The 26,120-nt window shown below is 42.5% G+C and overlaps 1 protein-coding gene across 7 annotated transcripts in view; it reads right to left on the reverse strand.

The window, feature by feature from the left end:
• Nucleotides 1–26,120, reverse strand: part of MIA2 (MIA SH3 domain ER export factor 2) — a 626,403-nt gene that overhangs the window by 40,555 nt on the left and 559,728 nt on the right. For all 7 annotated transcript variants that reach the window (XM_078659761.1, XM_078659760.1, XM_078659759.1 and 4 more), the window contains 2 exons: nucleotides 19,314–19,460; nucleotides 9,523–9,657 (listed from right to left, as the gene is read on the reverse strand). In XM_078659761.1, coding sequence (XP_078515887.1) covers nucleotides 9,523–9,657; nucleotides 19,314–19,460 — 282 coding nt within the window. The remainder of the gene's footprint in view (nucleotides 1–9,522; nucleotides 9,658–19,313; nucleotides 19,461–26,120) is intronic.

The following is a 26,120-nucleotide window of genomic DNA, read 5'->3' on the forward strand; positions in this document are numbered from 1 at the left end:
ACTGGAGGACTAATTGGGTTCTTGGGGATTGAAGGCACACCAGAGGCAGCTGGAAGAGTACCAAAGATGAGCAGCATGGCTTCTTTAAAGGCATCTGTTGCGACAACCCAGGAAATTTGAGGTCATCGAGATCAGCTGTGGAATCAGCTACTTGGTGGGCGACCGGGGCAAGACCAAGAGGCACCCTGACATCCTCGCACTTTCTCCATCTTTCTGTGCTGTTGTGACTTCGCCTTACTGGAAGTCTTCGACCTCGACAAGGACTGGTCACGGAAGCAGCCCCAAGAGCGGAATAGGTTCTACGTCCTCTACTTCCATTACTTCTTTCGACGTTTGGCGACATACAGAACATTACCTAATTGCCTTGGGATTTATAAGGGTACACGCCTCACAGGACTTGGGAGCCAAGCCCAAAAGCCAAACACCAAAGGCACACTTCATGGGGACCCGTCACAGATATTAACTTGCAACAGTTCCTGCAATGCTTAAACTATGTCTTTTTAGGAGGGAGCATAGTTCCCTTGCACACTGGAAAAAGTAGTAATCTCAGAAGAAACTCATCAACTGATGGGGAGAAAGTTAGGCACAAGATCTGGATCTTCGTACGAAGGTTCAGAAAGAAAGTAGCTGCCATCAACTCTCAGGATAAGCAGCTGATAGTCACATAATCTGAAAGAAAATAGAATTAATAACCAAGACCACAATAGGCCTATTTGTATCAAATCCTGAAACTGGCAGAAAATAGCAGCATGAGCAATGATAAAGGCAAAAAGCACTTAAAGTGTCCACTGCCTCAGACAAAACCCAACTCCAAACACTCCAAATCTACTGGATGATTGAGAATCTGGGGTAATTCAATGACCCTGGTCAAAAACAAACAGATGGGAGGAACAAAAGATGGAGTCATGGCTATCTACATCTCTAGCCCTTTAGTTTGTTGTCTGTAAAGCACTGGATCAAGGAAGGAACAGATCTTCCCCCAAAAGAAACCTGGAAATAATGAGAAAATAACACTATCATTACAAAACGCCCTAAAATGCTAAATGTATGCCGGTGCCAGATAGAGGTCCTCTGAAAACGTTATGGGCCCAACTTTATATTGTCGTGTTAAAGTGCTTTGGGGGAAAGCAAGAAAAGTATCCTGATGGCTGCACCACATGGCTTGCAGGCCATCTTTCACAAGAAATGCCTATGTGTTTAAACGATGTTTTTAGGATGGGAAAAATTTCCGATATTCAATAACATGGTTATCCAGTAAAGCCTATGGTTCTGCCTAATAGTCTTAATAGTCCAGAGTGTGATTAGTAAATGGGAGGTCAAATCATAGCAAAAGGTGTAGCTGGTGGTGAGTCAAGGGCCATCTAGTCTCAAGTGTAGGTGTAGTCTGGGATGATTAAGAAAAGAGATGAGAAATCCTCATGTAGTGTTTTAAGATCTGGGTAAAGTGGAGTCAGGAGATGGAAACTGTCTGCCATTTTAGCTAGCAAGTGAAATCATTACAACCATGTTCACGGTATCTTGGTCTCTGCAGTTGCCAATGATGTTCTGTATAAGCACAAAAAAAAGGCATCCTATGAACGCATGCATGTTGGAGTGTGTCAAGACACTGTAGGTTATGTATGTACGTGTATGCTTATAGACTTCTACACATGCCGTGCATGCATTGCAACGCATGGACGCACATACGGAACAATGTAGGCACCATTTTGTTTATTTTATTAACCATTCCAGACGACACTTGGAGCACTGAATTTTATTTGGGGAAGGGGTGGGGAGGAGTCAATGCCGGGAAGGGAGAAAAGTAAATTGGGCGGGGAACCAATTGTGGAGCTTGAGGTGGGGCAATGGGAAGAAATTAATTTAAAGAAGAAGCCTGAGTGGAGGGAAATAATGGACAAGCTGGGTGGTGAGAGGAACACAGAGTGTTCTTGGTGGTGGAAGAAAGGTGCATGCAAGAGGGAGAGTCAGAAAACCCATGAACGTTCATAGAGTGCTTAAAAAAAATGTAGGTGGGCGGTGGAGGAACCAGGAATGTACAGTGGAAGGAGTGTGGGCCAGGAATGAACGCAAGCGAAACCAGAGGTAGCCAGCAGAAGTAGACCACAACAGCAATCGTTGTAAGGTAATCCCTTAGGCAGTTCCAAGGAAGCATTTGAGTCAAGGTGGAAAGTTTTACTTTATACTTTTCTAGGCCATTGTGAACTTAGTTTATAAAAGTATCTTACAGCCACTAATGGGGACGTACACCATGAAGTGTAACCGCAGTACCAATGATGATGTATGCACCATCATTCCACTCTGATCACCCACTGACATTGTTTCCAGTACAGTATTGTGAAATTGCATTAAAGGAATCAAGTTGGCCAGTTTATTTTACAGAAAGGATGATATTGGATAAATACCTGACCACCTTCCGACAATGGACGTATTGGGATGATTTGATCGCTTCATAAATGTTATGTGGTAAAATATTAAAAACAGCCATGAATACACGGCCACTGTAAATGTATGTAGTAAATTGAAAAATCTATAATCACTGAACTGGTTCCCTATAAACCGCAGCCAGCATCCCGAAGATGTGGTCTGTAGTATGGAAGGGAAGCTCCACAAACCAATCCACCTGAGCTGCTGCCTGTGCTCTGGTCATTCACCCAGAATGAAAAATACATGTTTAGTTAGGAGTCAGCGGCCTCCATAATAAATAGCTGGTGCAGTACAATATGGAGTTATTTGAGCTATTTTGCTACGCAATGCAGCAAACATATTGACACTCTTTGCAGATTAAGTTATTTTTATAGTTGAATAGAACATTGAGTGGAAGGCATTCATGTGGTGATCTTGGTGTTGATGGCACTTTGTGCACGGGCTAATGCCATACACAGTACGTCGCCTACTCAGACAGGCATGTATCATAATGGAGCATTGTGAACTGAGGGTTCTGCTGTGTAGCCTCTTGTCAGCAACCTTGTGTTTGCAAACGTGTCACAAAAAGCACCTGATCCAGTAACAAATGGTAGTCACAAGCTCAATTTAAAATGCCTCGTTATCACTTTCTCTGTACTGCTCGATGCGTTACCACGTTACTAAAGCCTAGCTGTTCTCTTAATGACATCCATTGACAGATCACCCTGCAGGCAGTACTGAGGAGTGAAAGCACACCATTTTGAATTGAGGGTTTTGTTGTTTAGCATCGCGTCAGCACCCTGTGTTCACAAACTTATGCCAATTTCAAATGTGAGCATCTTGCAAGTGCAGGGATTACATTAATTTTCACTTAATGCAGCTAGAATTGACATCAGGGACGAGGGCACCCTGAACTTCTCTTTATTCACAGCCCACAACTCCCCAGTTTTCCTTTATACAATAAGAACGTTTTGGGGGGGGGTTCCAATGAAGGACAATTTGAAAGAAAACTCTTGAAAAGCCTACTGTAGCCAATTTACACTAGGGCCCATTTGACCAAGGTCAGTACTTGTCATTCCAAGTGGAAGTTCATCTGCCTGTCTCCTCCTGGTGCCACATGCTAGAATATCATTATAACCAAAGGAACTGTAGCTCTAGCTATACAACTCTTCTGTCTTTCCTTCGCCCCTGGAAGGACACGGATATCTGGTTGGTCTTTGAGAAGACTGGCCACTGCCAAACCTTGGCTTCTGACCCCCCTCCTCACATCAAAAAAGGCATTTCTATTTAACACCCATTGAAAAACCAGATGTCTTAAGCTAAGTACAACTCCTTGCTGCTGTTGAGCTATCCATCTCTCTTGTAACAAATGAATTAGGTATCGAATAACTAAACATTACCACAGACTCAGAGTTCTCGCTTGATAATCAGGCACATATTTCACTGCTTTTTCAATTAGTTGCCACAATGAATATTGATACCAGGCCAAACCACTGAGCGCACTGAGAGATGGTTAAGCTAAAACAGCCAAATGCATCTATTTTTAGGCTCGCTATTAGAGGGCGTGCTCAGGAAAGCATTAGGCCCACCTGAGGCATGCACAACAACAGTCTATCATCAGGGGATTCAAAAGATAAAATGAATGACCTGTGATACACCGCAATTTCCTTAGCATTGCTCTTGACACAGTAGGTATTGATGCTTCACTTTCCAAAACATTGATCGTTAGACAGGTTGTGCAAAAATGTGGGTGATATCATTGTGGGACCGATTTTTCTGTGAAGATGGTGACTTCAAACTCAAAGTGGAAGACACTAAAGTGTCTAGTATGGTTCCAGCAGTCGCTTCACACTGCCCTGTTTAAAGATGCTCAGAGTTTGTTTGCTACCCTTCCTCTCACCAAAACACCAATGCCATAGTCATTCACCATTTGGTAAGACTCCTTATCAACTAGAATAAAAATCTCAGGCTCTGTTTTTGGCCCGGTACCAAAGATGATGCCATATCAATCAGCATGACTGGAGCTCCAACATAACGCTGTGGAACTATTAAGTCAAAGTCTCGGTCCTGGGAGTGTAGCGAGCAAGCGTGCTTCAAGCACCCAATTTCCTCTCAAATCTCTGGAAAACTTTCCAAGCTGTTAATTTCGATATCTCACCTACTACTCAGTAATTATATCTCATCATGAGTGGGCAGATGTGGTGGCAGCAGGAAAACAGTCTTTAGTATGTTGCCTCTTGCAAGGTTTGAGACATACAAAATAAGTTACCTTTGGTAACACTTTCTGGTGGAAAGACTACCTAACTGCAGAGAACTCAAATTTGAATATTCCCAGGCACCAGTAGTAGATCTAGCACTCGAATAGAGGTGCTGGCTCACTACATGACGACCTAGCACCCCCTCCTCAGTGACGGAGCAGAGTTTCTGCATTACTTTTCTTCTTCCGCACCTTCAGAAAAAGATCAACTCCGACAAAGTGAAGGTGAAAGTGAGCCGAAAATAAACTTGGGATAGTGTCAGGATGTGCAGATGTACACGCTACAGAACTGGAAGCTAGGAATCTGCGGTTAGACAGAGCATCCACCATTATTATTATTATTGTAGCGAGTAGAGAGCACGGCTACCTCAGACGGAGGTGTCCTGGCGCTAGTAGTGAAGTGGACCTAAGGCATGGAGTCAGGAGATCAAGATACTTAGGGAAAAACGAAAAGCCACGTTTTTAGAGCTTTCTTAAATATGGATTCACATTTGGTCTTTCTCAAATGTTCAGGCATGGAGTTTCAGAGTGTCGCAGTTTTAACCGAAAAGGCCCTGCCACCAGTCCTGGCATTTGCAAATCGTGGAATGACCAGAAGATTCTGGTCATTCGATCTGAGTGCTCTGTTCTTACTATATTTTTGAAGTCTTTGCCTCAAATACTGCGGACCAGTGTCATTTATTGATCTATGGGCCAAAGTAAGTGCTTTATATTCAAGTCTTCATTTCACGGGCAGCCAATGTAGACTGAGCAGATGGGGGGTTATGTGGTGACGCATTGGCACATTCTAAACAAGCCTAGCCACTGCATTTGGATAATCTGCAGCCTTCTGAGCAAATACTCAGGAAGCCCTAAATAGAGGCTGTTTGCATAGTCAAGCTGGGAGGTGACCAATGCGTGCACCACAGTCTTCCTACAGTCCATTGGCAGAAAGTGAAGGAAGCTCCGTAGAGCCTTCAGCTTCCAAAAGCATTGCCCAGAGACATGGGCGATTTGCACTTCGCCAGTCAGCTGCACATCAAACTTGAAGCCCAAATTCCTAGCCGAGGCAGCTGGAAGAGGAGGAGGATTTACTCAGCCGGCCACCAGAGCTCTGGACGTGGAGTGGTAGGTTGGTTAAAAAACAAGACCTACATTTTTTCTGTGTTCAGTTTTAAGCAGTTCTCCCTCATCCATGTCAAGATATTCAATAGACACTGCTTAAAGTTGACAAAGGCCGTCTCGCTGTGGTCTCTGAAAGAGAACACCAGTTGTGTATCATCAGCATACAAGACGACCTTCACCCCATAATGTTCAATAATTGCCGCAAGGGGGGTGAGGTATACATTAAAAATCGTTGGACTCAAGGCTGAGCCCCACGGGACCCCACACACAAGGGGGCTAGAGGTGGAAACAGGAGGATGAAGGGTCACCTGCTGTGTGCGCACCTCTAGAGAAGAGCGTAATCAGGTCCAAACCGTACCCGTCACCCCTAAACATTTAAGTTTATTTACGGGAATCCTGTGCGACACTATCAAAAGCTGCGGATAGGTCCAGCAGCACCAGCATCGCACAGCTTCCTTGATCTAAAGTTTCACGGATGGTTTCTGTGACTTCCATAAAGCAGTTTCCATGCTGTAACCGGATCTAAATCCATACTTAGAGTCATGGAAGTGATGGTTCTACTCTAAGAAGTCCCCTAGTTGTTTCTGGACTTCCTTTTCTAGAATTTGAGCCGGAAAAGGGAGAAGAGAAATTGGCCTAACATTTTTGGGCTCTGTTTGATCAGCATCTTCCTTCTTTAGAATTGGCTGAACAAATGCACTTTTCCAGCTGGTAGGGTAGATCCCCACCACCAACGAGAAATTCCAAATAGCGTTCAATGCAGGGTTGAGCCAAGGGGCTAATAGCTTAAAAAATCTAGCCGGACAGGTGTCTGCCGGGGGAGCCTGATTTTATTTCATTAAGTTCCCCAGAGATGCTTCTAGACCAAAGGGGCAAAAGACTGACTACATATTTGTCCGACAAAATATGTGAGATGGCAAATCTCGTGGTCCTAAGAGTGAGAAGGAGGAGTAGATATATATAGTACCATAAAGAATGTAACCAAAGATAAGTAGCTTGTTCATCTGATGATCACCGAAGATAAGTAACTTGTTTATCTGATGGATACTTCAAACTGCAGATTTCTCATGTTTAGAATAGATACCCAAGCAGTCCAAAAAGGTGGTATGAGGAGAGGACTCAAATCAAAAAGTCCTGCAGAATTGAGTGGGCAAATTGACCCTCTCTACAAACCTGGTTTTCAAGGTAATAATGCCTGGTTAATGTGTACACTGATGCTCGTACAGCAGCTTGATAGGTGTCTAAGACAAGAACTACTCTTGCTAATGCTGCCACCTCGACAATGTCCTCTCATCTTTGTGTTTTGGCAGTGGTTATCCCCCTGAGGGAACTGATCATCAACACGATACTCCCCATTGTGTTCAATGTAGAAACTTAGAGTTCTCTTGAGATCAAGCCAATGAGTCTCTCCTCATGCGTAAAAGGGAAATACCACTTTAGTCAGAAAAGCGGCCCGGGCCACACTAATTTGAAGGGAAAGGTGGAATTGTACAAAGGTTTCAGTTGTGGTGTCTACAGTTTTCGAACAATTGTGGGCAGGCTTTACAGCATTTAAACAAAAACAGTTGCGCGGGAAGCACGAACGGAGCAATCAAGACATTAAGAAGGGTTTAAAAGGAATTATATGCGTCAAGCATTTCAGAAAACACAATATAACGTGATTTAAAGAGGGGAGGCTGGTCTGACAGCCATAAAAAAAAGCAAAAAGGGCTGAAATGTAACCGTTAACTGTGTCCACTGCAAAGCTACAAACGTCTACCGGCACCTTGTGTATATGGATTTGGAGGAGTCTAGCTGCATGGATCACATCTACCACTTCAAATAGCAAATCATGGTAGGAAAATGTGTAGGAGGCCTGTGGCTCATCGCTGAAAGAATGTCTCCTAATGACCTTCCTGGTTGAAACGCCAGCACTAGACCTGCAAAGATAAGCTGTGACCACTCCCATCACTTTCCTGAACACCCAAGGGGTCGAGGTGTGGCCAAAGGGTAGAACAGCATATTGGAAGTGTTTCAAACCCACTGTGAACCACAATCAATGTCTGTAGGACTGCAGTAAGGGTATATGAAAATATGCATCGGGCAAAACTAAGGGTGCCATCCACTTTTGTGTGTCAAGAATAGGAAGATCCTGAGCAAAGAAAGCTTTTTGGATTTGCCCTTTCATAAAAAGTCATCAGGAGGATGGAGGTTCAGAAGGAAGCTGAGCACTCCATCCTTCCTGGGCATGAGAAAGCAGAATGAGTAATACCCCTCGCCTTTTTCCTAGTCCGGCGCGGTTTGGACGGCACGCTTGGCAAGGAGTAAATGAAGCAGCTCCATAAATACGGTAGCCTAGTCTCTTGAAACGTGAGCTGAGACTGGAGATGCATGGAGGGGATGAAATGAAAGGTAGGATGTAAATCCTTTGAATGATCAGCAGAACCCATTGATCCAAAGTGAAAGACATCAGCCAGGGATAAAAGTCAAAATTTGCCTCCTACCAGCTGAGTGAGCCCTGCAAAGGTAAACCAGAATGGATTACTGCCTGCAGCGGCTAGAGAGCAGGAAGCAGGCAATGGTGGTGTGTTTGTTGATCTCCATAGCTTTGGCTGCAACCATATCCCCTGGAGTCATAAAAGGGCAAACATGATAGCTGCACTGGCTGCGGGGGCTGCCAGTTAGAATATGCCATGCCCCACGAATAGCTCCTCAATTTCCTTACTGTTGATGGGACTGCTGGGCTTGTGAAAGCCGCTAATCAAACAAGCAAATGAGGCATCATGGAATTTTATTTTAAGTCCACTGAGAAGCTGGCTTCAGCATTGGTGGAAAAACTATAAATGATCATCATTTGGGCTGGCGGTCTTCCAAAAGATTTTTTATTTTCTATACCAATGTAAAAGACTGTAGTCTATTAAAGACACAGTGGTGCATATTATCTCGCTCTACAAATACTTTTTGACAGATAGAAATGCGACTGATAAACAGATATTTGTGGTATACATTTACGGATATATCTGTTTTAGATGAAGGTTCTGCAACTGTTGACTTCTGGGTTAGCAGAATATGTCAGCTGTTGCTTGGCTATGCTCATGGAGATCCTACCAAACATTTGATGCCTTGTGTGGCATATTTTATTTGAGAATCTAGGCAATGTGGTTTACAAGTTGACCAGTCTGATGCAAAGAAAAAGTTCTGGCAGGTGTGAACAGCCACAGAAATCAGATGAGGTCAGGTAGCATGTGGAGCTTGAGGAAAACGGTATGTAAGACTCTGATGGTGATGAGCTGGATACCATTTGTTTGCATCCCTAGTACTAACTGAATGTGTAATGTTTTGATTGTTAAAGTTTTCCTTTCAAGCTAGGGGTAAAAAAGAAACATAACACTCACTTTTGTGTCTGTAATAAAATACAAGCCTTCTACATTACATACATTAGTACACAAAGTGTCAATTAACGATGGCAGGAACCAGATTTAATATGACGGTGACTGCATCTAGGTAAACATCTTGAAATCCTTGTTTCATCAAAATCTAATTTTGGTTTCAGAATTATTGCATTCGGCCATAGAGAGGTGAGCTCTTAGTTGATGTAAACCTCCGCCACATTGGAAGCTTTTCTAGACCGGAAAAGCTTCTCAATTCAACATAAATTAAAAGAATGTACGTAAGTCTGGTCCTTTACAGGCAAGAAAACAATGTTTAGGTTAATAATGGTGTACAAAAAATGATGGTGACCTTTCTTCACTAGGTTCATATGCTGCACTTCAACTTACCTGCTCTGTCAAAAGAATGCATATTATAGCCTCTTGTAAGTTCTGCAGGTCCAGAGAACCTTCCAGAAATCGGGGGGTTGGCATAATATTTTTCTTGCCTTCCAGGGTGGATGGATGGACCAGGATAATGTGGCCCTGAAAGAAAAGAAATCAGTTAAGTAAATTATGCTGGAAAAACAGAATGACTTGGAGTACACTATGAACTACCACCAAATATCGTCCAAGTTGTAGCAAATTACTAAGGAGAGAGAAGGATATTTGTGTTTGCAATATCTACACCTGTTTTTAATAAAATGATATTGTTAGCAGATGAACATCATTAATTCAAGTTCAGTTTGCAAAGAATGGAAATAAATAGTTTATTAGGAAAGATCACCATTATGATTCCTTAGACACCCTTACTCTGTGTGATGAAGTCTATTAGGTGTGCCTCAGTTCTTTTAACCTTCAGTGATTCCACTGGCACAATACAATGCCAGCCGTAATGTCAACAGTAACACAGGGTTAAAGAGTAAAGTGGGCACATGAAACAGATGATAAAGAGCCTAGATAGTGCCTGAATGAGCTGACAACCAACCAAGGGCTGTTGAACTATGTACTCTTCAGCGAACTCTTGAAAACACACCCGAAGACGCAAGCTAGAGACTGGTTAGAACCTCAGGTTGGTGGGGCAAAATAATGTAATAAGGGTGATCTATCCTTTAGCCTGTGCTGAGCTGTACATACAGCTAGTTATTTGTTTCCTCACTTTATAATGACATTCCGCATTACTGTGACCTAACATTGGACCTTGGACTGATTCTACCTTCTACCTGAACCACATATATCAGTTAAGTACTGCCCTGGCCCCATTACCATAAGTTAACCACTATCCTAAATGTCATTCATCTGCTTACCTAACCCAGTGCTATTAGTGGCAAAGAGGAGCATAGCCATGCACTGTCGATTCCCCGCGGGCCCCCCCTTGGCGGCATGGGTGGGAGCAGTATGTAAGTGGGCGGAGGAGGATGCTTTATGCGAAGAAGAGGTTAAAGGGGCCCGGAAACGTCCCATCTCCATGGAATGGGCCATGCTAATGCACAACTTCAAACAGCTGACACAGGAGAAAGCCCCAGAAACTCCCCCGCCCAATTCCGCAACCCCTAGCCCCCCGGCGCAGTCATGATCCCAGTCCTTAGGCCCCCTCTCTGACAGCACTACGATTCCGCGATACAGCTAGTCACGTACGTCTCACCAGACCCGTACCGCCCCTTTCATATGCACACTTTGCACCCACATGCTTCTTTCCCTAGTTTATACCCCACACGTTTCTTGCTACTGCTAGCACACGGACCATACAGACCTGACCCACTCGCCACTGTTCCCCCATTCTCGACCTCCAATGCTGTTTGTGCACACTATTGCGTATATGTCTCATGATATGGTCTGTATTGTGCAATATCGAAATGCTAATAAAAACAAGTTTAAAAAAAAATATCTGCTTACCTAACCCAATTAGTACTTATTTCAAAATATTATGAAGAGGCCAAAAGGCAACATGATCAGTACCCCAAGTTGAATTTGGTCAGAAGACTAAATGTAACACTAGAAGATAATTCTAATTTACCTACTTTTACAAGAGATAACACTTACAGAAGCCAAAATTTCAGTGGTAGAAGTAATATAGGCAACATTATAAGCTCAAACATCCCCAAACCTTCGAACAGCTTATAAATACAACATTAGTGATAGCATATTTATAATGTTAAAGAAACTAATGTGCAGAACCAAACTGGGCCTCACTGGTAATTGGGATAACAGAAGAACACAGAATTACAATTCATCACCAATAATTTAGAAAAAATTAGATGTGAAATTTCTTCTTTTCCTTTACTGTCCGTGCTCACAAACTACTCCTTCGTACTATTAATGTAATGTTGGGTGTCTCTCTTTAATAGACTTTCTCTGTTAAACTCTGTTCCTGGATTATTGGAAAGCATTAAAGATTTGAAAAATAAATTCAAAAACAATAAGTATAGATATTAAGGTGGCAGAACTTCACCCTCACGCTGTACGGCAAGTACATTTGGTTACAATGTCTATTCTACCCAAGTTTTTATACTTATTTGACAATATACCTTTAGAGCTTAACAAGAAAGCGCTTACAAATATACAGGGGAGAATAACATCTTTTTTGGGGCCAATAAGGGGGTTAGACCCTCTTGGAAGAAGCTGAGAAGGAGAATAGGCAGTGAAGGTTTAGGGTGCCCGGACTTACAACTGTACTGTTGGGCGTATCAACGAAAGAATTGTAGAATGCTTATGCTCCACCCAGATAGCTCAATTGGTGGGTTTTATGTATAATGAAATGCTGAATGACCTGCCGAGATGAGGCTTTGTGCATAAGTTTGGAGATCCTAATTGTTTAAGAAAGTGCAGTTGACGTGCTTGAAGGCAGCAGTGAAAATGTGGTATGGGGCTCGGTTTACTATAGTAAATGGTCACCAGTGTGGGATTCACCGAGGACTCCGGAATGCTTGCTAGATGGTCTAGCAAGACCCGTGAGGGAGGCCGGTATATTGAACTGGAAGCAGATGGTGGAAAGGGGCAAGGCCCTCTCTTGGGACACTTGGCAACAATTGACCAACGGAACACTGTCTAAGTTTAAGTTCTACCAGATATCTGCTTGGCTTAAAAATCAGGGGAGAATTGATGCTGAGGTAAACTCTATGGAAAAGGATCTCAGGATCCAAACCCAAGAAAAAAGAAGGTTTCATGCTGGTATGGATAGATGGTGGCAGCAGCGGAAGAAAGCATGCAGCTCCCCCATCTGGCCTGGGAAGGATACTTGTCAAGTGCGGGGTTGGAAGAGCTATGAAAAGTATCTGTAAGCATGCTTTATTCTGTGATCAAATCTGTTGCTCTAAAGGGAAACCACTTCTTCACTTTGCATAGTCTACTAGACCTCGGTGAAGCTGAGGACCTAAATGTAAGCGGTGTGGAGCTCGCGAAGCGGATGACGTCCACCAGCAGCCTCACCCTTGAAAAAATCTGGAAGACTGTGGGTAAGACAATTTCTAACATCTTGGTATGGGATGCGGAGGTACGACCCACTTCGTCATGTTTGGCGTGGTGCAGCAAGGTTCCGGTTTTGGGAGCCTATCAAAACTCCAAAGCCTCCTAATATTTTACTTGATTCTTCTGGCACGGAGGGAGATATGTAAAGTGTGGTGCCAATCTCTACCTCCAATTGGGCGGGAGAGGTGGAACCCAGTGAGATACTTTAGGGAATTGAACAATAGGTCCAGTCGGCATAGGGAAAATGCAGAATCTGGGTCATTTTAGAATTTGTTTTAATCGGATGGACGTTCATGATGTCCGATGATTATACCTCTTGGTCAGCTTCCGGTGTATGGTGTTAGGTGGAGCCTCGACTCGGACATTACCTGAAAATAGACCCCGATATCAGCAAGAGGGGCAGACGGATCAAGAGGGTGCCTGCTTACCCGAGGCGATAGGAAGAAAATCAATAAATAAATATATTACATTTTAGTACTAATTGTTGGGCCCATCTAATGTTTCAAAAAAATCAATTTTGAGTTTCATCATTATCCGTGAAATATGGCAAAAAAGGCTTAATGGATACAGTGATGATACACACACAACGTTTACATGTGCTGAAATCAAGTGCTTCACGCAACTAATTTGAAATTGCAGCTCATGCAAACCTGTTTAGTATAATTGAACAACCATTTTTATTTATTCCCAATTAGTGACTAGTTGTAAAATGTATACTTGAATGGACTGTGAAAGGTAATCTTAGTGTCTGTAGTGTGCAAATCAATGCACTAGTGCCAAATGAACTGTAAGTAGGAAAAAAGCAGTGCAACCAGCAAACCCCTGAGGTTTTGTTCGCGAAGTACAGCTTGCAATCCCCAAAAACAGTGCTGAGATTTACCAACCAAATGAAAGCACAGGTACTGACAAATTATCTGTTTAGAAGAGCAGACCCAACTGCTGCCAGGTTCTGGATTCCCCCTTCCCTCATCTCTGAACAAGTAGTCAGTTCTACTCAAATAAAGGGTTTGAAAGCCTTGGCTCTAGGTTGACACTTTGTACTGTGTTGTGTTGTATGCACCTTTATTGAAATTTATAACCCAACATACCTAACCAAAACGAGGATTTCGGACCTTCACAATATTGCAGATGTAACTGAATGCAAGGGTTGTAACAAATTGCCATGCACCAATGATATGTAAAGCAGAAGCCTTGTATTTATTATATATAAAGCAGAAAATATTTCATAGCGCGAGCATATCCCATTGCATGACCAGCTCTAGCAACAGCCATGGAGCATCATGCCCAACTGAACAACCAGCTGAGATGCTTGGATTTCCGGGCCTATCAGGCCAAAATGCCTGCAGGAGACAAGTCAAGCCGCCAGCTATATGGCTACGGAGGAGCACAATGCAAGTCACCCCTATCACCATGATTAGGACAACACTGATACAACAGGTTACTAGCCAAGTGGACATACATGCAGCATTCACCACTCACTATCAAACCCTCTATGATTTTCCCCCTGTAGACCGGCCACGCCCACATCCAAGTCTTTCTCAACAGGGTCACAGTGCCGGTCATCGATCCCCTAGTGCAAGTCAATACGCCTATAGGGTCACTGCCACGAGTAAGACTCAAGGATTAGACGGTCTGCCCGTTGAGTTCTATAAAGCCTATGAGACCTACTGGCTTCTAGGATGTTGGAACTATATCGGGCTGCGTTAATGGAAGGCCGGCTTCTGCCAGCACTCCGTGAATCGTTATATTGACCATTGTCTATGCTCGAGACGATTACAAAATCATAATGGTACGACTTCTGGAGCGCCGTCCCCACCTGGTTCATTTGGACCAGCCTGGTTTTATCCCCGGCAGATCCATCATACTCAATGTCCATAGGCTGCACAGAGTGATAGAGCTGGCCCCTATCCACTGGCCCCATGCAGCATGTATAGTATTAGACCTAGAGAAGGCATTTGATACAGTAGACTGCAGAATGCTCTCAACATTAACATCCATGGGCATAACTGGCAGGCTCCAAAGATTATCACTCTTCTACACAGATTCCACTGCTTGAGTGAAGATCGGTAAATGCATTTCTGTCTGATTCTCAGTGAGCAGAGAAACGCATCAGGGATGCCATCTGTGTCCACTCCTCTTTGCCTTAGGGATGGAGCCCCTGGTGCAGAGGCTCCAACAGCAGGGCCAGGCGTAGGGCATACCGTTAGGAGAGACCCATATATTGTCTCCCTGTACGCAGACAACGTACTAACCTATGTCCGCGACATCTGAAGTGGTATATCGGAGATCAAGGACATCCTGATGGAATTCCAGACTGGTTCTGGCTTGGGAGTGAACTGGGCAAAGCCCTGTCTGTTCCTGATCCACCTAGAATGCCCGCCGCAGCACCTAAGGGTGGGCTCGCACCTCCTCCGCTGGGAGCCACGCACCTGTTGATATTTCGGCATTAATATTTATCATACCATACAAGATTTCATAGAATGCAATTTTACTAGGGCCATCACCTCGCTTCACCCCCAAATGGCATTCTGAAGCATGCTTCCATTCACTGTCCAAAGTAGGGTATCCCCGACTAAAATGGTGATGCTCCCACGTCTCCTATATTTTCCAGTGAACAAATCCCGAAGCACGTTCTGTGCCCTTCACGCTATGCTGAGGGCTTCCTCTGGATTAAAGGTAGGAGTTGAGTCACTCTGTACAAGTTGCCGACAAAGGGGGCCTCAGGCTCCTAACTTTGAAATTATTACTTAGCAGCACAACTACAATGCCCTGCCGGCTGGTTAGTGGTACGACTCCTGGAAGAACTGGGACTGCCATCAACCAACCACGCACAAGTGGTACGAGAGGCCTTCTTACCACAAGCGAGGATTCCACGAGAAGCCTACAATAGGCTGCTTGTAGCACATAATAGCTTTCGCAGGAACCGGAGTCTAATGCAGACTATATCACAGTATTACTCCCCGACATCTGCATCAGTTCCATCGGGCCTTTTCGGGAATTGGTCAGGAGGGGGGACTAACGACACGGAGGCTGCAGGTGTTGGCACCCTGAGCACTCTGTTCCGTAATGGCATACTCATACCCTTCAAGCAGTTATAGATGGAGTGTGAATTACCGGCAGGCCATTTCTTGGCCCATGTTTGTCTGTAGGCCGTGTTGGCCTGACTGTGGCAGACTGCCAACATGAAGCCGGAGCAGCACATACTGGTTCACATGCAGCACAGTATACACCTGGGTTTACGTGAGCCTTGGAATATACATCGTAGGACGCCTTGCTATCAACTCATAGGTGCTGGGGAAAATGACATAGGCCAAGAATAGACACAAAAGGAATGGAACAGGGTTCTGCTATGTCCACATTAACTTTCCCTTAATGCCAAGTTTCAATACATTCAGCATAACCTTTTACACAGAGCCTATCTCATCCCAGCACGGTTACACAGGGTATGTAGGTCTACTTCGCATTGCCCTTGGTGTCAGGCACCGGATGATGCAAATTGGGACAATCTGCTACATGAGTTGCAGGAGTTTAAAGAGGATCTTCCGGACTAAGGTGAGATAGTGCCCGACTTCTGCTCAACACCGAGCTCCGAGGGCCTAATGATTGTCCTATTTCCCTTATCTTGAACTTAAATGCCACAAAAATGAAGGAAACATCTTGTAGGGATGCTGTGAGACAGTGCCATTTTGCATGTATATAACATTATCCCTGTGTACAGGAGTGAGGATATATGAGGGAGGGAAACTTGACGGGGTGATAATAGTATTTCTCTTGAATCTTTCTATTTGAAAACACCACTTTTATTACCTAAAGTTACTTATTATGTTTACTTGTTTTTACTTTGGACCAGTTATTCCTGTTGGACCATATATATATTGCAATGCATGTGCAGGGACCATGATGAGATTACTAAAAATGGATATGTAACATGAATCTGTAGGTTTGCCATATGCCTATGTGATGCTAAGGTAAATCGCAATAAAAATAGGTTAAAAGAAAAAAAAAGAAGAATGTATTCTAAATCTCATGATGTATGAAGACTCGTGGCATATTATGTTTTTTAAATATATGGATTTAATGCCATTCAAAAGCAATCATACATGAAAACTAAATAACCACTTAAATGGGTGTTCTTTCAGATATACCTAGATACTGTTGATTTGTTAAGTTGGAGCAAATCATATGTTACTATTGTAGTGACTTAATCACTATTTCATGTGTGCTTTTCATGCTTCCGGCTACTAGGAAATACATTTCCAAGCAGATGTAGAACTTGGAACATACTTCCAGTCATGAAAGAAAGATAGTGTGCAGAACAACTTGGATAAAGACATAAAACATCTCTTGAATTTACCTGGAGCCAGTACCAGTTTGTTTCAGCCTCCTTTGAAATTTTGTGGATTTCATTCCTCTTGAGATATTGAGTTAGTGAGAAGAAAATACTTTAAAGCAGAATGAAGTGCCCTCAGCTCCAGTGCACTGATATGACAAGCCTTTACATCACTGATAAGGCCCCATGTGTGGTCCCACTCCAATTCTGGAATCATATGTCACTAATTATTGCAAACCCTCGTTTTTTAAAAGATATTCCCCCTTGGCATAATTTTCCCAGTTCTCACCAGTGGAGAATGTGAACAACTACTAAGATAAACATCAGAGATCACATTGGAAGTCAGGGCACTATCTATGTCCAACCTATCCCTCCTAGTTCTTTGACAAGCCTGGCATCCTGTAGCTCGGAGAGAGGTCTCAGAATTACATCCAGTACACTCAAATGGAACCCCAACCATGGCCAATGCCGGATTAATACCCCTCACTCTCCTGTGTGGAATTTTTTGGCAAATAAAATAGAAGGACTTTGAAGTAAACTGGCAGGTAAAATAGTTGTTTTACCTTGGCTCGTTTCCACTTGTCAAATTGTGACACCATGGAGACTAAAAGAATTGAAGACGTGAAAGAATTGAGAGGTAGAAAGTTTAAATCTACTGTGTCCACAAATAGTGCTTACTAAAGCGAAGGATCCTCAAACAATATTGAGATAAAAAAAAAGAAAACCTAAAATCTTACTGCATTGTGGAAATCTGGAGCAGCCTATCTCCCTTAGAGAAGCAGAGTCCACTATAATTTCTCTTCCCTTTTAAGAGTGGGAAAAAGCTGTTGCTTACAGATGTCAACTGACCGTTTAATAAAGAAATACTGTAATTTGTTCTAAGATCTCAAATACAGATGGAGATAATACATGTATATGAACATTAATAACAACTGCATGACTAAGAATGTCATTGTTTTTTCTTAATTCAACAAAGTAATAGTCAGCTACAAAGGCGTGCATACATAAGATTGCAAGTTGACCCAACAGATGAGATAAAATATTCACCTACTTTAAACACATTAACACCAAGGAAATTCTACATGCATACACATTTAGTGTGACCACTGAGTAAAGATTGGGACTGCTATTCTTATGCTCTCACTCTTCTCTCCTATAGTTTAACAAAATCTTAAATATCTGTTTATTTCCTCCTTCTCTGATGAATAAGTAACCCTAGCTGATACCTTTTTTGATGCAAACACTGGTATTTTTTAAGCAACATGATACTTTTTGGGTGAACAACTGCACTATATTAGAAACTATAAATAAAAACAAATAAAATAGTGAAGTGGGGACTTATATTTCTCCCAGCTACTGAAGAATACACACGAAAAGGATACAAAAACTTAATGACTCTAGAAAATATGCACCGAACACAACACAAAAGGTCTTGCGCTCCACATCATGTCATGATCTAGCAAGGCAGCTTTAGTCGCCATTCTTATGCACTGTAAAATACTTTACCCCATAAGTCCAATCACCTCATTTCCCAGTCATGACAAAAAGCAGAAGGTTGTTAGTCATGAAGTGTAGTAGAACAAGTGGGCGTGAAGAGACTTTTGAAAACTATGAATTAGATGGCGATGAAGGTTGTTATATAGTCTTCATTATCTTATGTTTAATTAGGGGCATGTAGTGCGTGGTGCTGAATAAGTGGACTAGTGGTGTGTGTAAGGTGTTTTGGCCTTTCTTTGTAAAGGGAAGTGTGTGGTTTCTGAGTTAGCGTAGAGATTGGCATATCATGGAAGACATTTTGGTTTTATCTGCATTCAGATAAAACACTTCAAAGTTAATACCCAACATTTTTATGATAGACCCTAAAGTTCTGCTGCTTAAAGTGTGATAGAACCCCTAAAAGATTATTTGGGCAACAAGGTTTTCATTAAGTAGAATACCATAATCTGCCTCTTCTTTTATCAATATTGGCCACGTATATAAATTATTCCCAGGTAACAAACTGTTTACTATCAGGAAAAGAAGCTTGTTAACATGTAATACAAATGTAATCCACTACTCATGTTAACTGTCTTCCCTCATAAAAAGGTATCCTTTGCAGGCTTCATATTTGGATCTCCGCCCCAACTCCTGATTACTTCAGTGCTCAAGTTCAAGCATTTTTGGACGGGTAACGGCGCCTCTTCCTTCCTGGATGCAAAAACTTGGAATTCTCTTTCCCTGCATTTAAAACAATTATCTATCCACTTTTACATTTGTTACCAGCTTAAAACCTGGTGCTTTAGACAGGACCACAGACTGACTGGGTTTACCATGGATCTTTTACAGCTAGAGTCTTCTTCAATAGCACCTGTTCTGTAGGATGAATACCTGAGCTCTATATAAGCTGACAGAGATAAAGGATTACCTGAAGTATGAAAATTTATTCTACGCTCTCTTTCCCAGGGAGGGGAGAGAGAGCCTGTATCAGAATGCGCTCCTTGATGATCAGAACCAGATTCTGTCCGTTCATGTGTAGTAGAATACTCTGCATTGTCTCCTGGGCTTCTGGAGGCTAAATGTAATGGAAAAAGCAAACATATAAGGTTAGGGTTATGATTTGAAAATTAATTAGTAAATGGCTGGTATAGACAGAATAAGTCTATGTACTTTATTCATATTAATACATATTAATAAAGATAATTCAAGCCAGCTAACTTAAATTCTGAAGTTACAAATAGTAACATGCACAGTCTGTGCAACATTTGGTGTTACTGCTTGGGGTAACGCCTGACAAAGTACAAAGAGTCCTCTAAACCTCCATACAGTGGGAAATGTGGGCGTTGGGTTTCACAGTACCATGCCTTTGCGGAAGACATTACTCTTTCATTATTGACCATGGCAGTAACAGAGATTGTATTGAAGTGAACACTTTTTCCTAATCAATATATAAGGAGCACACAGTAAACATTGTGTGCGATTGTTTTCTTCCATGGGTGTCTAGCACTTAGAGCTTTCATCAGTGATATCAATAACAAGACGGCCATGTGGCTCACTGATTTAAGCATTCGCTGCAGACATCTATGTGGGACTACCTCGTTATGCATTTGAATGCTGGCATGGCTAACTCAATATTTGGAAATGTATAAACAACATTCCATTAAATGGAAAAATAACACCTATTAGTAACAGTGCCCAGAAATACCACAGCCGTGGTATTCAGTGCAACATAAATACAGAAAAATACAATATAATTATTTAAATAGAGGGTGTGGGGGATTTGGTGTCTATACGTTAACAATTCCACATAAGGATTATTTTTTAAGAATACAAATTATTTTTTTAAGAATATGAGAGTTGGGCTGGGGTTTAAGGAAGTGTCTGTATTGAAGAAGGTACTGAAAGGGGAACAATAAGTTTTAGCAAAAAGAAGAGAATTCTTTATCTCTGGAGCTGAGACTATATTGTCTTGATTCTTTGGTTCATATATAGTGTTCAAATTAGGAGAAAACATATTGTTCTTTCATGGATTTTCTTACAGAAGCCAGATGATAAATATCCAGACTACGAGAAGATTCAATGAACACGGTACTGCTTTTCTACAATATTCTATAGGGTTTTAAATAATGAGCCATGCCCATACTACCAATGACAGACTCTGGCGGAATAATAGTGTTATGGATGCCTGACGGTCATGGTCACTAAGAAACACGCTGTTTGTGTGTTTGAGTATCTGGAATCACTGGGTTAGAATTATTAAATGCGATATCACATTTGTGCAGGGCAAAGAATTTTTTCTTGTTCAGAACTAAAAACATCTTTGCTAACAGTCCCAACCTTAGGGCTCCGCTATTTTACTTGGGGTGGCATTGCCACAGACAGGCTTGACCTATTATTTCTCTCAGGCAGCTGCTCCACTGATAATTTAAAAGCAGAAGAACACAAGAAAAGAGTGAACGTCTGTGGTATTAGTATAGTGCTAAATGGAACTCCTAGCATCAAGATCATAATCACTAATTGGAATGCCCCACTGAGTACACAGGGATGAGCTTCCACAGCGAGTCATATTTCATAATTACATGTAGAATGAAGACATGTCATTGGCCTGATAAAAGAACTGGCATTGGTAAAGCAGTCACAAGCATCAGTTTTAGTATGAGCTTATAATAAACATGTGTTTGTATAGTCATCTGATACAACAATGTGGAGAAGTGTGGCTCACTGGTTAGAGGAGGCAGACCTGGAAGCAGAGGTCAGCCGGGGACCAGGGTTCAATTCCCGGCTCGGCGGGGTCTTGAGTCCTAAAATGTCCATGGACTCGACAATTCTCGCTCCGGTGCCTACTCGATTCACGGGTTCACACTCTGCGACTCTGGGCAATAGCTTGCTTAATCTCCACAACGGCCCCTCGCGGCGGGATGCCTGGCTTTCACCTTGCGGATACCCTGCCGGGGTTATCTCACAGGGGAATACCAGGACGGGTTCCCTAAGCAAGCGCTTAGAAACCGCTCGGTGATTTGCGCTTTATAAATTCCTGTACATTTACATTTACAATATTTATAATAAAAATGTCTTTACTTCAATTATACAACATTTAGACACATGTTCTATATAGATATTAAAGAGGAGAGCCATAATCTCGAGTCCAGCTCTATGGGAGTGTCACCCTAAGAAGAAAATGTTTTGAAAACCTGGATATTTAAAGAACAAATCCCTGCAAACATTACATTTGGTAAATGCTCGGCCCTGCCTCGTCTTACTGGATCAGAAGAGAGCCAAGGGGGAACTTTTCCCTAAAAGCATTAAATATTAGTCACTGACATTAATAAAGAACTTGTTTGTTCTGAACTTGCAGGGTAACTCCCTCTCAATGCATGTGAAAGAAAATGTGAAACCTGTCCATCAAATTGAATCAGGCACTGTTCAGGGTCAGTGACTTTGAATACCCTTCACACTTGCATTTTTGCTACTCTATTAACTCCTCTGGGGTTCTAGCACAGTAATCGAGCATTGGCAAAATCAATAAGCCTGGAGTTGACTGCCTGATTGGATTTTTTTATTGCTTGTTTTTGCCATGATTTTGTCATTGTTTTTTTGCAACCTTTTGGTGGATGAGCTACAGTGACCTCGCCAATATAAAAATAAACTGTTAAAAGCAAAAAACTAATTTGGTCTTCAAATCCACTTTTCCACAACAGTCCTTGGCAAAAGGGCTTTATGTGCGGATGTGCTCCTTGTGAAAAATAGTAATGATGTAGATCTTGCCCTTGAGGAAGACCTTTCTTGGGACATTCCGCAACTATCCCTACCCCCCATCAAAAAGTGGACGGAAGCTGCATTGCAGCTCAAAGTATTATGCTTAGAACACAGGTTAAGGGCTGTGAATGGGAGGACAAAATCTGACAAGCAGGGCGCTCCCACATTCAGTAGCGGACAGTGTAGTAGTCGTATAGACTATATACTTTTTAATAAGGAACATTGGTCCTTCCTCAAGGACATGGTTGTCATGGAAAGGGTGGAAGTGACCATAACCCCCTAGTACTGTCCCTCCATTTGCTAGGAAGTTATGCCCCCTAAGTTTGTTCAGTGGGTATTGAAGTACAGCTCAGCAATGATACCTGGAGAGTAAAATGATCGAACTGCCTCAACAAAGAGGATCACCTAGTGGTTTTGAGCAAGTTGGTCTCCGAGGCTATAGTAGATCTTCAAAAATGTCTTACTCAGCAGGAAATTGAGTCTAAAGTCATTCCAATCCATACTAAACTTTTTAACAAGCTCATGGGCTTTTTTACAGCTAACGTACAAAATCCCAAGAACAGTGCCAAACCAGTGGTGGAAACATGGTATGGGAAATCCTGCAGGGAAGCATGTATAGCATTAGCCAGGGCGATAAGAACTAAAAACAGGGACAGAATTAAAAAAGCGAGGGTGGAATATAAGAAAGTGCAACACAAGGCTAAAAGGGAATGGGACGAGCAGTATTGGATTGAGCTGTACCATGCCAGTAAAGACCGGAATATGGTTGCATTCTGGAATTTGGTTAAATGGGGCAAGGGGAAGCCTAGTGGACCACCTTCCAACCATGTAGCACCGGAGTTGTGGGTTTCACATTTTATGACTCAGTTTGCCTCCCCGGTTCGAGATCCTGAGCCATCCCTTGGTCTTCCCAACATTCTTGTAGACAACCCTCCCTTACATTTCACCAAGCTGGAGGTCGAAACAGCACTTAACATGGCCTGAGGGGTAGAGGGCCCGGGTTGGACTGTGTACCAGCTGATCTGTTTTTACATAAGGAAGTATGGGTGACTTATATCCAGTCCCTGGCGAACGCTATTGCAAAAGGCTCCCTATACCTGATTCATGGAAGGGCGCTGGGATTATCCCGACTTTTAAAAAGGGGAATCGTTCAGATCCTGGTAATTACAGGCCCATAAGTTTAATTGATTGTATCCAGAAGGTGACTGCTAGGCTCGTGCTGAGCAGAATCCAAGGCTGGATCGACGAGTTCGATTTCCTGTCTTCTTTACAGGCTGGGTTCTGCTCACACACAAGCACCATCGATCAGGTTTTTAGATTTGTTTTAATTTACTGGCGTGTGGTGATCCTTAGAGGCGACACGCTGTATGTCGCATTTGTGGATCTTAAGTCGGCATTCGACTTAGTTCCGCGTGCCAAGATGTGGAGTGTTTTCGCGGAACAGAGTATGCCCCTTGACCTATTGGCTTTTCTAATCAAACTTTACGATGCGAAATTCGCACAAGTGCGATGGGGTCAGCAAGGGAGGGTAACAGATAGATTTCCAATTGCCAGAGGGGTTCGTTAAGGGTGTGTACTTGCACCAACACTCTTTTCCTTGTACAGCAACAGGGTGATCCAGTATTTTACGAATCATCCTACTGACGCCCCCACACTTGATGGCAGGAAGATCCCTCTGCTAATGTTTGCAGATGACACCCTGTTAATCTCTAAAATGCAACAAGGTCTCCAGAAGGAGATTGCGAGATTTGGGGTGTTTTCGAAGGACCATGGTCTTATTATTAATGTGAACAAGACAAAGTTCATGGTGTTACATAAGCATAAGTCTGTAAGAGAGAGGGTAGCTATGAACGAAGTTACCTTAGAGCAGTTTTCTCCTATCTCAGTATAACCCTAGGTTCCAAACTAGACTGGAAACCTCACATTGATCAACTGGCACTTAAACATGCACAACTGGCTGGTGCATTAATAAAGGAACAGCGCCTCTCACTTACAAAGCTGATTGCCCCCGTGCTTAAAATGTATAATACCAAAATCAGTGCTTCGTTCCTGTATGGAGCCGAACTTTGGGGGTTTAGCAATCTAGCGGCACTGACGAATTCTCAAAATAAGTTCATCCCTCAATCCACGCCACTACTGCCCCTCTTCTATGATCTGGGATGCCAGCGCGTAGAGGATGTGGCACGTTACAGACACGTGGCCTACTGGAGGAGATTGTGGGTTACCCCTGAGCTCTCCCAGTACGCCCGGGCTTTTCTGGAGGTTAGGGATGCCAATAGTGCGTGCAAAATCCCATGGCTGAAAGAGGCTAAGGCAACCTACAACGCAATGGGTCTAAACTCCCTGTGGCTAAATCCCGCAGTTAATGTTTTTCCACCTAGAAAGGTCTTTAAGGAGTTATACTGGAATATGGTCTCCAGGAAACGTTTTAGGATACTAACTAGTCCTTCTCTATCAAGAGATTTCTTGGAGATCAAACACGATAATGCTTATGAAGGGCACTGGGATTTTATTACGCTTCCTAGTAATAGGAAACGGTACCACCAATTTAGGGTGGGTGCACTCCCAGTTAATTCATTTACCGGTAAATGGCGCGCCAAGTCTAGCACAAGATGTCCATTCTGTCCGACACAGCCGGAAACTATAGCACATATTTTATTTATATGCCCAGTGTACAAACCTCCGAGGCACACATGGTTGAAGCCCATTTGCCTGTTGAAGGGCATCAAAACTGAGAAAGAGGCGCTAAGGATATTAAAAACAGATTGTATGGAACCTATAGCGATTGCTGTTGCCAAATTTTTACACTGGATGTGGGCAATCCATGCACATAAGCTAAGCTTGATATAAAGATTTTTAATGTAATTATTAACCTAGTCACATCAATTCTGTAGTACTTACTGTATTATGGGTTGGGATTCTTTAGGCTTTTTTATAGTTTTTTGTCTTGCTTTTTAGACTAAATTATTGTGTATATGGATGGAGTAACCTGTTTCACTTTTCTACTGTGCCAGTTTTGTCATCCCTATGAGAATGGAATGCTTAATACTTTTAATGTACTGTCTTTTATGATATGTGCATTCAAATAAAGACTTTTCGAATTGAAAAAGCAGTATGCCATAATTCACTGTGAACTGGGTTTGCTGTAGTGGGCAGAAGAAAAATGTAAATGACAACAACAGAGCAGTGGATCAAGCAAGCTGGCTGAAAGCCCTTATAAGGAAATATATTTTATATATAATGTTTGTAAACTGAAAAGGTCTTGGATAACGTCTGACCTAAACTTTATGCCATGTTTTTAACAAATATGCATGCATATACATCTGACACAGACATCTCTGAAGAATGCCACCAAAACCGCATTGGCTCTGGTTATGTGTGCTAGGACAACCAATGGAGGACTGTCCCATGAAGAGTGTTGCAGTGGTAGTTATCTGAACCGATCCATGGAGCAACGGCAGCCTCATCTGCAGGTCTACTGGTATTATTTGCAACCAAAAGTGATGGAAACGTGATTCATACAATGCAGAGTACTGGCTCTTCCTTAATAAACATGTAAGTTGAGAATGCGCTCCACATTGTAAATGTTCTCAGCTATGGAGCTATATAGGAAAAACATGTGTTATGAAATAGAAATCATACCGCATCTTGGTGACCAAAAAGAGGCGAGTCCTCTGTATCACCTTGTTCCAATAAAAGACAATGGGCCCGATTCACAAAGGTAAACATACTTTTGTGTAAGTTTATGATTTTTAGCAATTCACAAAGCAATTTTACGAGTAGTATCTTTACGACTGTGGAATCTCCCACTTGTGGCAGAGACACGGCACATAAAAAGATAGGCAGTTGTAAAGATACTACTCATAAAATCGCTTTGTTAATTGTACAAAATTGTAAAATTAAAAGTGTAAGTTTACCTTTGTCACTCAGGCTAGAGTGCGGCTATGTACTGCCGAGGGCCTACAGCTTGCTAATGTAT

The sequence above is a fragment of the Lissotriton helveticus genome, chromosome 9 (genome assembly GCF_964261635.1).
Source record: "Lissotriton helveticus chromosome 9, aLisHel1.1, whole genome shotgun sequence".
In the NCBI taxonomy this organism is placed as follows: Eukaryota; Metazoa; Chordata; class Amphibia; order Caudata; family Salamandridae; genus Lissotriton; species Lissotriton helveticus.